The sequence below is a fragment of the Oryza brachyantha genome, chromosome 2, assembly GCF_000231095.2.
Source record: "Oryza brachyantha chromosome 2, ObraRS2, whole genome shotgun sequence".
Classification (NCBI taxonomy): Eukaryota; Viridiplantae; Streptophyta; class Magnoliopsida; order Poales; family Poaceae; genus Oryza; species Oryza brachyantha.
Genome location: NC_023164.2, coordinates 15,351,943 through 15,367,761, shown reverse-complemented (window position 1 = coordinate 15,367,761; position 15,819 = coordinate 15,351,943). Strand labels below are relative to the sequence as shown.

At 42.1% G+C, this 15,819-nt stretch overlaps 1 protein-coding gene across 1 annotated transcript; it reads left to right on the top strand.

The window, feature by feature from the left end:
• The first annotated feature begins 13,219 nt into the window (after window positions 1-13,219).
• On the top strand, window positions 13,220-15,128 carry LOC121053579 (U-box domain-containing protein 25-like). The gene has a single exon (XM_040521132.1). The coding sequence runs from the start codon at window positions 13,335-13,337 to the stop codon at window positions 14,580-14,582; it is 1,248 nt and encodes a 415-aa protein (XP_040377066.1). The 5' UTR covers window positions 13,220-13,334; the 3' UTR covers window positions 14,583-15,128.
• The last annotated feature ends 691 nt before the right edge of the window (window positions 15,129-15,819 follow it).

Genomic DNA, 15,819 nt, shown 5'->3' with positions numbered 1-15,819 from the left:
ATCAGCTAAAACCAACTTACATGTAATACTTGTAAGCCGATAAAATATAAATAACTACCGATCTATGTAAATCAAGCCGATTGGTATAAAAATAATGCGGTAAGGCAATCAGCTACTTTATTGATGTAAATATAATAAATATATAGATCGACAAAGATCATCGGGTATAAACGACTGACAAACGACCAAGATTTATAAGATATCTAGCCCAGATTGCTAAGAGTAATCGTAGAAGATCGAACCCAACCGACACAGTTCAAGATTACGTCTAGCAATGTCAGGATAGATACTAAACAGATCTAGATTGCTATCAAGCCGATGAGCTGATGACTGATAACTTATCGGTTGGTACTCCGATAAAACAATAAGCAAAATACATCGATCTGATATAAACCATCTGATAAACACAATCTACTAGATCGGAGTTGATCGGACCGAACCGAGATGGTACTAGATTGAATATGTCAAATAACAAATAGCAAACCAACGTAAATCGCCCAAAGTGGTCGACCAGATCAAGTCAAAACACAAAAGTGATCTAAGCTGAAACTGATACGAAAACTAGCAATCGCACAACTAGATTAGAAGATCGGACCGAACCAAGACAGTTTTAATCTAGTCGATACGATTACTTTGGCTGACAGAACGTAGGACTTACCCCTCCATCGGAGATCGAGACAATGCAACCCTGCGTCAGGTGCCAAGTTCCATCAGAGTTGAAACCTCGGTAAGGAGGGTGGCGATGCGCCGAAATTTGATTGATTTGAGATGTAGTGATTTACAATAACCCCGTGCATACATATTTATACCCTCGGGTGAATGCTAGTCCGTATTAGACACAATATACGACTTTTAATAGATAAAAGGAAACAACAAACTCTATCTCTAATACGACACATGTTTCCTAATAGATAAAAAGAAAACAAACAAGTCTCAATTGGACTCTAACTTTTTTAGAGATAAAGCAAAAATCATAACTAACTCTAATTAATAGATAAATTTATGTCATCATGTCTTGTTCTTCACGATTTCTTTTTGAATTCGGTCTCTTCTGGATAAATCTTCATCGGCTGATTGCGCCTTTCCTTAACCGAATCCACTAAATAAATTTATCAAATTTTGGTGTTAACACCACCTAAAAAAGAAGAAGTGGAGCATGCTTTATAAAAAGAAAACAAAGCCACAAAGGATTGAAACATTACTCACAGTATTAAAAGAATACTCTAACGACATAAGGAAATCCCCGGAAGTACTTGCGTACGGATAGTATTATCCCTGCAGACAATTCGTTTGTACTGGCATAAACGCACAATCTATTGAGCTCGCGGTACGGTCGATACGGACGTGCGCGTGTACAATCAAAGGCCCCGCTTACTTCCTAAAAAATTTCACCAAAAATATCACGTTAAATCTTTGAACACCTAAATAGATTATTAAACATAGATAAATCGAAAAGCTAATTACACAGTTATGAGAGAAATCGTAAGACAAATCTTTTGAGCCTAATTAGTACATAATTAGCTATAAGTGCTACAGTAACCTACCTGCGCTAATGACAGATTAATTAGACTCAAAAGATTCGTCTTGTGGTTTTCATGCCAGCCGTGAAATTTGTTTTTTCATTCTGGTCCGAAAACCTCTTCCGACATCTATTCGAACGTCTGATGTGACACGCAAAAATTTTCATTTCACCAATTAAACACCCCCTTTGGAAATTTGTTTTTTCATTCTGGTCTGAAAACCTATTCCGATATCTAGTCAAACGTCTGATGTGACACGCAAAAAATCAGTGTCTCCTCAGTAAATGTAAAAATAGGAAATCTGGTACCATACGAACGTCAATCTGGTGAATGTTCATAGTGTACTTTCTCGCTCCAAATAAAGAATTTTGACCCTTTTATTTATTCGTAAATATAAAAGATTCCCTGATACCGGGACATGTATTTAATCACTCGAATTGTCACATTTTTAAATTTGTCACTGTTAAATATGTCAAAAATATAGATAATATTATGTCAGGTATATTTTTACCACTTATTTATAAAAGTGACAAAATCTCTTACCATCCCTAATATAAGTATTTATATAATTTAAATTTTATATCATATTATTCTTTTTGTGTTGATGTCCATCATCTCATCACAATGATTGCTAAGCTAACCGTGTGCTTAAGAAAATCATAATTGAAATAACTAAAACAGAGTTTTGATCTCATCGTAGTACTTGCTAAACAACATAGAAATAGTTATAATACATTTTTGGATGGGGGTGTACAGAACTGTGGAGATATAACACCCCATCTTTTCACTTATGTTTATGTTTATAAGCTAAAAATTAAATTTTAAACCTTAAATCTAGAGTTGATTTTACTTTTTTTTTACCGAAGTTTATTTTCCAACCTTGACTTTTAGATCGTGAAGAATATATATATAAATTTTTTTATTCAAAAATTAATTTTCATTTGCAAATATATCGTTTTACTTTTTCCTAAAACACCCAAACAATCCCTCCCCATTAGACAATGGGTTGTAAGATCTGAATTTAGAAAATGGAAATAATAAAGGGTTAAGATGAAACAACTTGGAAAGAATGGGTGGGTAAGATTTAAACTTACTCTTTGAAGTGTGGAATATAATTTCCCAATCCCATTAGCCTAACATGCATGGGAGTTTTCATGGAAAATATACATGCCGGCTAGTGAAGAAATTATTCATAGGGAAGTTAGAGGTGGGAAACAGAGAGTAAGGTAGTATCGAGATACGTACAGTGCTATTATATGTTATTACGGAACTAAGACAAAATGATACCACGCTATCGTATCGTATGTATGAAGATATACAACATTGGAAATTATTATCGATGTGAAATTAGAATACGTCCCACCAAAGATACACTAAACAGAACTATTAGTTTTAGTGTGTAGTTTTCTCTTGACAAAATATCTATATATCTGTATGTCATAAATTACTATAACTTAAATTTTAATACCGCTGTCCCATAATTACTTTATTTTTCGATTTTGTGTCAAACGTTTTGACCATTCGTCTTATTTGTAAAAAACATAAAAAAATTAGTCACGCATAAAATAATATTAATATTTTATCATCTAGTAACAATAAAAATATTAAAAAGAAGTTTCAAATAAGATGAAGAGTCAAAACATTGTATTAAAAGCTGGAAAATGAAATTTCAGGATGGAGATAGTAAAAAGCAAATGTCGTATTTGAATCGTACGATAAGATACGATCTAAAAAGAAACAATCATATTTAGGATTTGCACGAGCATGTCCTTGGTAAGTGAAGAGAGGCGCACACGTACACACGATCCGCCGTTGCGCGAAAGAGGGCGAGGAAAGAGAGGAGCACGTTGTTGCGTAATCCCTCCGTCCAAAAAAAACTAACTTTTCGATTTTTTATCGAATATTTGACCATTAGTTTTATTTGAAAAAATTTTAAAAGATTTTAAAAAAATTAGTCACATAAAGTACTATTTATGTTTTATCATCTAATAAAAATAAAATTATTAATCATAAATTTTTTTAATAAGACAAAGAGTTAAACATTGTATTTAAAAACTAAAAAGTTGATTTGTTTTAGGACAGAGGGACTACACGGTATAGGCCGCGTTCAGCCCCTCCTAAATTAACTTATCTTCTCGTTTTCTACGCGTACGTTTTTTAAACTACTAAATAGTGTATTTTCTGCAAAATGTTTGATAGAAAAGTTATTTAAAATCATATTAATCTATTTTACTCCCTCCATCCAGATATGATCGACGTATAAGCAAACCAAGCTAAATCCAAAATTGATCAACGTATTAGCAGTGGGCCTCAGTTTTTCCATGGTGCAAACGATTGCGCCGCTTCGTACACATGCTATATTAATTGGATAGCTGACTGTATGCATGGGAATGGTGTCAAAACGTCCTTCGATGGCAAATCTCAGCTACTATTACGATACGTTTTTACGTGGCAATAAATGTATTAGGAAGTGATTACGGGAGGGTTTTGGCTCTCTCTGGTCTTGGTGCTCATCCTAAATATGCTGATCAAAACTGAATGGAGGGAGTATATTTTTTTAATGATTAATGATTAATTAGTTATCCACGTATCCTGAAACGTTTTTAAAAAAAAACTACCCTGAAACTGAACACGGCCATACTGTACTGTACTAGCGAGGAGGAGAGAGAGAGCTGCAAAAAAACAAAAGAGCGAGTGAGAGAGAGAGAGTGCGAACCACCCACGGCTGCGAAGCAAAGCACGATGCGGTCAAGGCTTGCCAGCTGGCCCCGCACGTGCGGCCCGCCACTGCCCGGTTGACCGGGGACACCTCCTGGCCCACCTCATAGCCCTCCCGCCCCCGCGGGGTGTGGACCCCACACGCCAGCGCCCTCCCGGACGCACTGCACCGCACCGCACGGGCGACACGACCCCAGGCCCCACCGACAAGAGAGAGGCAGGCCCCGGCCCCCGTGCGGGTGGGCCCCGCGGGAATATCCGCGCGCGGCAAGGAAGCCCGAGCCCGCGGGCCCCTGCGTACAGGCCTCCGGCGAGCCGCGCGGCGACGCGTGCCGCTCCCCCCCCCCCCCCCCCCACCCACACAACCCCCCGACGCAGCTGCCGTTTTGCTTTAGCTGGCTCAGCTGTGGCCTGGGGGTGGGGCCCACGCGGCGGGCTTGACCGGGGTTGGGGGGCCCGGGCTGCCGACACACGGCGAAGGCGCTGCGAACGCGTCGGAAACCCGCGGCGCCGCCGCCACCGCGCGCGCGCGGGTGCGTGCATGGGCGTTGCCGGTTAAAAACTCCGACGTGCCAGCCAGCGTGCAGTGGAGTGGAGATCACCGCAGAGCTGGAGATAAGCAACGGAGAATTCATCATCAGGAATCAATACCGTGTCCTCATCCCTTCGGAGATAAAATTTCTCCGTCTCCGTCCCCGCAAAACACAACGGGGATTATATTGAACCCATCCCCGATTATCGCGGGATTTTTTCACCGTCATATTCCCCGCACCATTTAGTCAACAAGTCAATCTCAAAAAAAATGCAAAATAACACAAATCGAACATCACTCCAGCGGCGGCCACGACGAGGAGGGAGGGTGGCTGTTGGGCGGGGAGACGGCGCCACAGCGGCGGGGGGTGGCGAGTGGACCGCCGGTCCTCGGTGGACAGGCGATGGCCGCCAACGACGCGTGGAGGGCGGGGCGGCATGTCCGGTGTTGGGCGACAGGCAGGACCGCGGGAGCATAGGGGCCGGTGCGGTGGAGGGCGGCGAGCAGGGGGCGGCTGGCGCTTCAGCCACACTGTCGCCACTGGATGTGGATGCCGATGGTGTGCGAGCGGCCGATGGTGTGCGAGCGGCCGATGGAGACTGGAGTCACTGGACGGGAGAACAGTGGAGAGAGACTGAGAGAGGTATGTTATGTTAGTTGTTGATCATTGGCTAGTGTTAGGTTTAGCCTTATATACAATGTCTGGTGGGCTTTAATTTATTGGACCAAGCTATAAATACAAAGTCTATATTAGATCCTTCACTAGTATAATCGGGTCCCTGCGGGGAACGGGGACGGGGAATGGTGCACCGTCCTTGTCCCCGTCATCTCCGATGGAGATGACTTTGCTTCCATTTGCATCCCCATGGGTAGTAAAATTTAACCATCCATATCTCGTAACAGATGAATTCACCGGGAGAAATCGGGTATCGTGTCCCTGTTGCCACCCCTACGCAGAGCGAGGCCGGGGGGGGGGGGGGGGGGGGCAGCTGCCTGCGACGATATTGCCACGGATCACGCGGTGGTGGAACCGCTGCTGCTGTGTGCCTGTGTTTGAGTCGTGCGCATGGCATATGCGTCAGTTGGAATGTATTGTAGCCGACTAGCCGTGGCTAGGTAGGACGGTCAAACTGGGGATTTGCAGATGTGGTCAGCCGAGCTTATCACATGGCAGGCGTGTAGAGATAATCGATCGATGCCAGTGTACACGCGTATTGCGACTAATAATTGACTGCACTGAAAATGGTACTTTAGAGTGTATATATCCTTAAAGAAAATAAATGTTTTCTCGAAGAAACAATTTGATTTTTTTTCTATTTTTTGAAACGATTGTTTTTGCATGTCAAGATTGTTTTTGCATGTCAAGAGATGGAGGAGAACAAAAGACACCACTTTTAAACAGTAGAGATATTATTGTTATTTTTTTTGAGTTTAATGGATACACTTTTCGAACTGTTAAATGGTGTATTTTTTTTAAAAAAAATATAAGTTCACAATCTCGTATTTCTAAAGTATTTTTTAAAATCTATAATGCCTAATTTCATCGTCTATACTACTAAATAACTATAAAATCGTTGTTTGGCTTTTTTGTGATAAAAGAAAAAAGATCATATTTACAAACGAAAAATAAATTGTAAATAGAACTTTTATATATGTATTCTTAACTATCTAAAAGATAATGCTGAAAAATCAACTTTGATTAAAAACACAAAATCAACTCCATATATAAGGTTAAAAATTCAAATTTTGACTTATTTGTATAAGCAAAAGCCAAAAGATAAAGATGCAAATAACCTTTCATTTTTTATCTCCCAAAAAGAACGCAACAACTCTAGACAACTTATCCTCCTAGTTGGTCTATTGCACTACTCCCTCCATTATAGAATAATTTTATTTTAGCTTCCTCTTTTCTGTCTCAAAATATATTCATCTTTAAACAACATTAAATTGAAATTTATGAAAATAGTGAAAAATAAAACTAAACAAAGTGGGGGCACAATTAGGATTTTGATAAAGTAAAGGGTATTCAAGACTTTTTTATTTTATTGGTACATATGAAATTGGTTAATAATAAAATTATGTTAGGACAAGAGTAAATGAGAGATAGAGGAGGGACCACCTCTCAAGCAAATGGCATCGTCTCACTTTGTATAGTTTTTGCTATACATTTTTCTTATATCTTATATTTAATATAGCATAGTACTCCATCCATTCCTAAATGTTTCACGCCGTTGACTTTTCTATACACGTTTGACTACTCGTCTTATTCAAAAAATTTATATAATTATTAATTATTTTTATATCATTTTATTTATTGTTAAATATACTTCTATGTATATATATAGTTTTACATATTTAACAAAATTTTTTGAATAAGATGAATAATGAAACATATATAAAAAGTCAACGGCGTCAACCATTTAGGGACGGAGGTAGTACAAAACTTTCTTGTTGTTTCTTGTTGAATAAAATACATGTGGTATATTGAGTCTGGTGTATTAGAGGTATTGTTGTGTATGTGCTAACTTTTAATCGAAAAATAATATGTGCGCGGTCAGAATTAGAGGTAATAATCAACTCTACTCCCTCTATTCATTCCATATCATAGGATGTTTCATCCTACCTATTTATCCATAAATTACCCTACAGTACACAAACATATTTTACTCCTCCTCCTCCTCATCATCATCATCATCATCATGTGACACATCGAACGGCTCAAAACATTTGTATATGATTTAACTATCCAGATCATCTTCCCTTATGGCGGGTGGAAGTTTCCATTTAGCAGAAACTTTTAATATGGAATATCAACACCATAACATGGAAGTATAGCTAATTGAGATTTTTTCCTTCTTAAGTCTTCTATGTTGAATTAATAATTTATATATTTAAGAATCACTAATTTATGATGTATAAAATTTGAGAAATTATTTATCTATCAGAATATGTTTGTATATAGTACAAACATTTGTGCGAAATCACTATAGTTGGTGGTTAATACTAATGCTCTCCGTATTATCCGTAACGACGGCCGTTGGCAACTGGCTAGCACAACAGCACTTTCGTGGCTAACAACACATAGATACCATTTGCGTTATCAGTGCACGGCACCAGGCGCTTGGTGCGACACCACTTCTATAGCTAGAAACACAGTGACGTCATCTGTAGCAGCAACACGCGTTGTCTACAATAGTCTATTTATTTTTTTCACCAACTTTATATAAAAACATACTAAGTTTGATTAGAGTAGTTATCATGGGTGCATATATGTGTGCTAAATCATGGAAAGATATATACACCTGTCGTTAACGGGTGGTTTGCTGCTATTTTATCATAGTTTGTTTAAATAATCAAATTAACAAATACTTAATAGACAAATAAATTCAAATGTATGTTTTATATACATTTGCATTGAAAAGTATTTATAATATCATATTTCATTATAAAAATTGAATCGTAGCGTTAGCACAAGTATATTGCTAGTAAGTAATAGTACATTTGTCAAAGCTACAGATGTGGTGATCAAACTATCACAAAATTGCATATTTTAAGTGTGATCACAGAAATACAGATTTAATGCATTGTATCACGAAACTACATATTTAACATTAATTTTATCCCAAAGTATAACTTTTAACTTAAATAAGCTAATATTGAAACTATAAAACCTATAGTTATGGGATAGTTTCACCGCTAAATCTGTAGTTTTTAATAAAAGATGTTAAATCTACCGTTATCTGATAATTTTTTTTGCTTAATCTGTAGTTTTGTAACACATAACTTTAAATCTATAGTTTTATGGTAATTTAGTATGTACTTAATAAATAAGTATGCTTTATATATGTTATATGTGCATAGATTTATTAACAACCATATAAATTTAAAAAAGAATCATAATATTAATATCACGTAACATAAAACGGGAGTGATATATACTTGCTGTAGGGGAGATAGCTAGCTTGACCTTTTGCATCCAACTCGCCCCTTTCCTCGATCTACAGTCAGATGACTGTGCACAATATATGATCTCCAAGGCGATGTTTTAATCTTTAATTAATTTAACGCTGTACGTCGCACGCACGTGCATCATATTAACTCCATTGCTTGATTACCAGCGTGACCTCCGTTACACGGCAGCTGGTCGGTTTTCGACCTTTTTTTCGATCGGTATGCATGCAATTCTATTTACGGAGTGTTGGTCCCCTGCTGATCATTGCCTTCATACTGTTGCGAATGCGAGCGAGGTGATCCATTCCTTTCTTGCATGTGCTTGAACAAGAAGATCTGCAAGCTAGCTTGTTGCCTAGCGCGCTCGGTCATGCATACTGTTAACCTATATTTCCTCTTTTCTGTCTCCCTAATTGCTAAATGGTATAATTTTTTTAAAACAAGTTACATAAAAAGTTGCTTTTTGCTTAAGAAAAACTCAGATTATTTTTTTATTTTTTAGTTAATAATTAATTAATTATATACTAATATATTAGGCTTTAACTTTTAGACTCCATGTTTAACTATTTATCTTATTTAAAACTTAGTATAAGTATTCAAATATATATTATGATTAAAGAGTGGGAAACAGGAAGTATCATGTTTTTGTGAGCTTGGCACAGATAAGCTAGCTAGGTAACTCCTATGTACTCTAGCGTTGGTAGACTAATTTAGAGTTGAATACCAGGTCTGCAAGTCAAGCATGCTTATAGACAGAGCTACCATCATCGGCACAGTGAATATGGGCTTAATGAATCCGCTACCGTGTGGATTAGGCTCGATTGTCCGAACATCACTGTGAGAGCAGTTTCACGCACATATAACCATATCAAGCTTCTGCAGTAGCAAAAACGACAACTGCTTGCTTGATCGGTTGAAGGAGTAAGTTTCGTAACCACGTGACGTACCGAAAAAGACCACAAGAATACATGAGCAGCAGTGTTATTGGTAACTCTCAAATGAAGTGTGACATTTGGATGAGTTTTCACGATTTTTCTCTAGAATCACTCAACTAAAAATAAAAAAAGCCAAAAACATAACAAAAATATATTCGAATAGCTAGCCGCTGGCTAGCCGGACGTGTGGCAGCATGCCGGATGCAATTCGTTCACTTTCCGTGCTGTTATAGCAAAGTTTCATAGTATAGCCAACTGCCAGCTCCAATTTATCTATAGTCAATGTAATAACCAATACATACAATAGCTATCTATAAAACATTAATATATGGTCTCACATGTCATACACATATTGTGTCTTGTAGCTCGTGCTGTAGCTAGGTACAAATTAATAGCTCACTGCCCTCTCTCTTCTCTCTTATCTCCTTAAAATATTTTTATAGCTGGCTTGTAGCCTGTTATCGTACCTTCTCCGCAAGTATAATAGCAAGCTACAAGCTGGCTAAATGGTTATGTGGAGAAGAGAGATGAGTAGTGGACTGTAATCTTATAGCTAGTTTGGAAACAAGAACCAAGAAATTATGTAAGAGAGACATGTGAGTCCTGCATTAATGATAAAGAGCTAACTACTATTCTATATGAGAAGACTAAGGCCATCCTTAATGTAAGTTTTATGGACACGATTACCTATAGTGACATGTTATCTAAAAAGTTTGAATCTAGAATAAAACACCCATATCTCAATGCATGGTTTTATCTATTGTTGTTTCCTAGGTTACATGCAAGACACAAGCTGTCTAGTTAACAGTGCACAGAAGGTTTCACCCCATAAAACTCATTTTATCTCTTTCTTCATTAATACTTGGTCACATCATTAAAAATATCTACATAGCATCATATTTATTATCTATAAAACTTTCATTGAGATTAACCTTATAGCCAGTTTATTGGCTATATTACGTAGCTCCATACGTACACACGTAGGAGTACGTACGCACGTAAGCCTCCACCGCTAGTGGCCAAGGCGGTAGCTAAAAGGCTAGGTTTACGTAGGCTCAATAGTAGATTTGTAGCTTCTCTTGGTGGCTTCACATCTGGCTGCATGTTCCCCCCATGGGTACTTACAGCCAGCAAGCTAGCGTCGTCCGATCCAAAGCAAACATGCAACAACGACCCCTGCAGGACTAGCCGAGAACTCCAGCAACAATCTATTCTGCGCATGTCGTCCAGATCGAAGGTGCTAGCCATAGCTTTCAAACAGTCCGCATGTGAGCACGCACATGCGTGCACGCACCACTAGCGTATGTACGTACCACAATCCGCAGAAAATTAAGTATACTTTCGATCTCCATCCTAATATAAACGTATTTATATCATTGTATAAATGTAAATTAATTAAATAAAAAATAGCTTAAAATATCCCTTATTATAAAGAGTGGAGGTAGACAGGGGTAAATGGATTGAATACGAGGTGATTAATGGAACAACTAGTAATTCATAAATAAACTCTTCGTAGGATAAATTTAAATTTCAAAAATACATTTATCATAAACAGGGGCGGTACCAGGCGTGGGGCAGCTTGGGCTGGAGCCCCACGTCAGGCCAAAAAATTGCATTAGAAAATTATTATTTTTTTAGTTAAAATTTATTTAAAAATTTATATTTCATTGTTAAGCACTAGGCTTAATAAATTTCTGATTTCGCCCTGATCATAAATAAAGGTAGTAGTATACAGGAGTAGAGGCTGCTCCCTCTGTTCTAACAACCCTCTCAGCTTCTCAAATCATCTTAATTTAGCATCTCTTCTTTATCATAAAATAACTTTATTTTTTATCAATTATTATAGTGTAATTTATAAAAATAAGAAACAAATGTATCAAACCTAGATAAAGAAGATACAATTACATTGTGATTTAATAAAGTGAAGGTCATTATAGTCATTTTTGTTTTTTTTATTGTTATATGTAGGATCAGTGAGTGAAAAAAAAGTTTTTTTAGATGGATAGAGCGACAAGTTTTAATGCTAGGCATATGTAGTGAAAAGGTTAGTGCAACTAAATTGGAAAGACTGTAATTGATTATGAAGAAAAAGTTGAAGGAAAACTTTGGAGGTGAATGTTTATGATGAAATATAATATAGATACAGAAAATGTAATGGTTCATGATAAATTTAAAAGAAATTATCATATTTTTAGAGACGACAGGACGCATCTAACCTAGGTGATGCATATATCGATCGATGCTCTGGATAGCTAGCTATACCCTAGCACTAGCAAAGCTTGGTAGTCTTCTACAAGAGAGAAACCTGCAGGAGATGGCAACAATAGTTCGAGTTTTATCTAAACACAGCGCTAGCTGGGGCTGATCGAGTATTTGTATTTATCAGTTCGCACGGTCCAGATGTGTATGCGACAGTGGAGTGGCCCCACGCTGTCAGAAGCTGCACGTACACAGGATTGTTGGATATACAGGCAGAGCGGATCTAGCATGGGGCGGCACGGGCTCGAGCCCCTCCTACCCCCGTTAAAGCTACTATAGTTCCATGAAGACCTTTATAAAATTTTGTGACAAAGATCAATAAAAAACTAAAACTCTATATAACTTGTTAAGATATCTCTAATCTCGTTAGCTAGATTCGCCAACATATACAGCTGAATGAATGAAGTTGGGGCCGGATGTAGATGACGAAAAACTGAAATAATATATATGCGTGAGCATGCCTGTGTCGATGGTTGATAAATTTATGATGAGCACATTGAGAATATTGTTTGTGTGTGTTGGTTTCTGAATGAGCGCGCTATTCCGAACCATACTATCGAACGGCGCCTAAATGATTCAACAAATGATCGAAGGGACGGTTGTTTGGTTTTGTCTAGGCCTGCTAATGGGTTGGATAAAAATATATTAAATAGGTTGAGTTTTAATCTGAATAGTCTTTGGTTGGGTACAAATGAATTGTTACTTTAAATAATTATAAAAAATATAATTTTCTTAACAATATGATATAAGATATAAAATTTTATTAAAAACATAATTTTTTAAATAATTATATATGTTTAAAAATATGTTTGATTAGTACCGTGTGATACGACAAATATGTAACCTTATATTTCCTCCGTTCCCCATTATAATATTATGTGCTAATTAAACTAAACACATATACATACATATTGATATATATATGAATGAATCTAGACATCTTATATTAGGTAACGGAGCAAGTATCTTATGTTAATCATTAATTAATTGTTCAAAAGCCAGTAATTGTTAAAGTTAAAACATGACGAGTAAATGAAAACGGAGGTGGTACATCCGAAATGGTAGCCCAAGGCGGGCTGGATGAGGCCCGGCCCACGACGAGCCGCAGTCCACACCACAGTACCACTGGAGCTCGCTCGTTCCGACACCGGGTCGTCGCAAATGCGAAGCTGACCCACGCAGCCAGAGTGACTGCCGCACGTGCTGCCCACCTCCTGCGCGCCTAGCACTCCACTCCACTCCCCTCCACTTATATAGTACTCCCACCCTTCGTCTCCATCACCTTCCGCTCTCCCTCTCCCTCTCCCCGCTCCACTCCGCGAGTCCTCCTCGTCTCCACCACCCACCCTCTCACTCACCCACCAACCCACTGACCGACCCACGGCGAGCTAGCTGGCCGCGCCACCAGATCGGAATCGGATGCCGGGGAGCGCCCCGCTGCCGCTGGGGCTCGACACGGCGGGGCTGCAGGTGCCGTGGTACTTCCGGTGCCCCATCTCGCTGGAGCTGATGCGCGACCCCGTCACCGTCGCCACCGGCCAGACCTACGACCGTGCCAGCATCGAGTCATGGGTCGCCACCGGCAACACCACCTGCCCCGTCACCCGCGCGCCGCTCGCCGACTTCACCCTCATCCCCAACCACACCCTCCGCCGCCTCATCCAGGAGTGGTGCGTCGCGCACCGCTCCCTCGGCGTCGAGCGGATCCCCACGCCCAAGCAGCCCGCCGACCCTGACCTCATCCGCTCCCTCATCTCCCAGGGCCCCGCGCTCCCGCCACTCCGCAAGCTCAGGGCGCTCGCTAGGGAGTCCGACAAGAACCGCCTCGTCATGGCCACGCCCGAGACCAGGGCCGCGCTCGTCGAGATGGCGTTCGCCTCGGCCGCCGGCGACGAGGTCGAGGCGGAGGCCATGGCGGTGCTCGCCATGGTCGGCATGGGGGAGGCCGAGGCCGTCGAGGTGGTCGGGAGGGGAGAGAGGGTGGCCAGGCTCGGCGAGCTCCTCGGCGGACAGGGGACGACGCTGGAGGCCAAGGTTAACGCGGGCGCCGTCGTCGAGGCGGCGGCCGCGGCGTCCGGGACGGAGGCCAGGGCGGTGCTGGGCGCGGCGGAGGGGGTCATGGAGGGACTGGTCGCGCTGGTCGAGGAGAAGGGCAACTCGCGCGCCGTGCGCGTCGGGATCCGCGGCCTGTTCGCGCTCTGCCTCGCCAAGGAGAACCGGCCGCGCGCCGTGGCCGCCGGAGCCGCCGCGGCGCTCGCTCGTCGCGTGGCGGAGGTCGGCGCCGGCGGCGGAGGCGGAGGCGTCGCCGTGGAGCCGGAGCGCGCGCTGGCGGCGGTGGAGCGCCTCTGCCGGACGGAGGGCGGTCGCGACGCGGTGGTCGCCGGCGCCGGGGGCGGCGCCGCGGCGGTGCGCGCGCTGGTGCGCGCCATGTCCGGCCGCTCCGCGGAGCACGCGGCGGGCGCGCTGGTGGCCGTGGTGGGCGGATCGGAGGCGCTCCAGGTGGAGGCTGTCCGCGCGGGCGCCATGAGCCAGCTCCTCCTGATGGTGCAGGGCGGCTGCTCGGAGCGCGCGAAGCGCAAGGCCCAGCACCTCCTGAAGCTCCTCCGCTCCGCCTGGCCGGCCGCCGACTCCATCGCCAACTCCGACGACTTCCTCCAACCGTACTAACACCCCCATTCCCCCCATTCATCATATCCACTCACGGCTCCGGCGGCCGCGGCGATGTATGTAGTACGGCGACGGTGGCAGTAGCAGCAGCACCACTTCATCCACGGAGAAAAAAGCAACAAGATTCGATTTTTTTCTCCTCCTCAAAATCAAATTTCCAAATTTTGTATGTACATGTATCAGTTGGCACTAGGCGGATCTTGATTCAATCAACTCAACAAAATAGGCATCCAATTTTACTCTCCTCTCCTCTCCTCTCCATTGCATATCTGCATCCCCTCTTCTTCGCACATGCAGAAGAGGAGAGGTTTCAGTTAAAAAAAAAAAAAGAGTACGAGAGGTGGAAGAGATCGCGCATTGAAAGGTGAGTACAGAATGTTGCTGTTGCTGTTGGTGGTGGTGGTGGTGTGGGGCGGTGGAATTATTGTTGCGATCTCGTCCGTCGTCCCGTCCTCGCACACGCACACGCGCGAACGCACGCACGCACACGCAGATGCGCCTCTGCCGCTGCAGGTTGCATGCTGCTGCTCCTCCTGCGTCCGCATGCGAGTGACCCACCGCTTTTGACCGGATTGGCGAGGAGGACTCCACCACCACCACCACCACCAATGATGCTACAGTAGTAGTAGCTGCTGCTCGCTGCAGCGGGCTCTCGGCTGCGCGAGACTAGTAACTTGGACCGGGCTTTGCCATGCCCTCTGCTCGTGTTTCCTCCTGCTGCTCTGCCTGTGAGCCTGGACGCTGGCCGCGCTGCAGTCTTCTTTCCCTGCGTGTGTTTGTTGTGTCAATTGTGTTTTGTGAGAGAGAGAGAGAGAGAGAGAGAGAGAGAAACGAGTCAACAGCTCTGCATGGCAGCAGGCAGCATCTCAGTATCAGGAGCCGCTTGGCCGGTGGCGTTTCGAGATTGGCCCATCATTGCATGCAACAGGAAACGAAAAGCCACTGTACATTATACTACTGTACTGGAGTAGGAGTATTTTTTGTGTGCAAAGCCAATAGCGATGCGTGTGTGGGCGTTACACGGGAGGATTAGTCAAATGGATTAAAGATGGTTGGCCCTGGATGGACGGATGGACGTGGAGTATACGGGTGTGTTTGGTTGCTTGTATTATTTTAGCTTGGCTTATCTTTTTTATCCAGGCTAAGTCTGGTCTGGCTGTGGGGGCACACGTACATCTGTTTGGTTACTTGTATCAGTTTAACCTGGCTAGGATGAGATTGTGTTTGGCTTCCTGTA

Bases quoted from the DNA above. Each gene is read 5' to 3' on its own strand.
- LOC121053579 (XM_040521132.1), top strand. From the start codon at position 13,335: ATGCCGGGGAGCGCCCCGCTGCCGCTGGGGCTCGACACGGCGGGGCTG.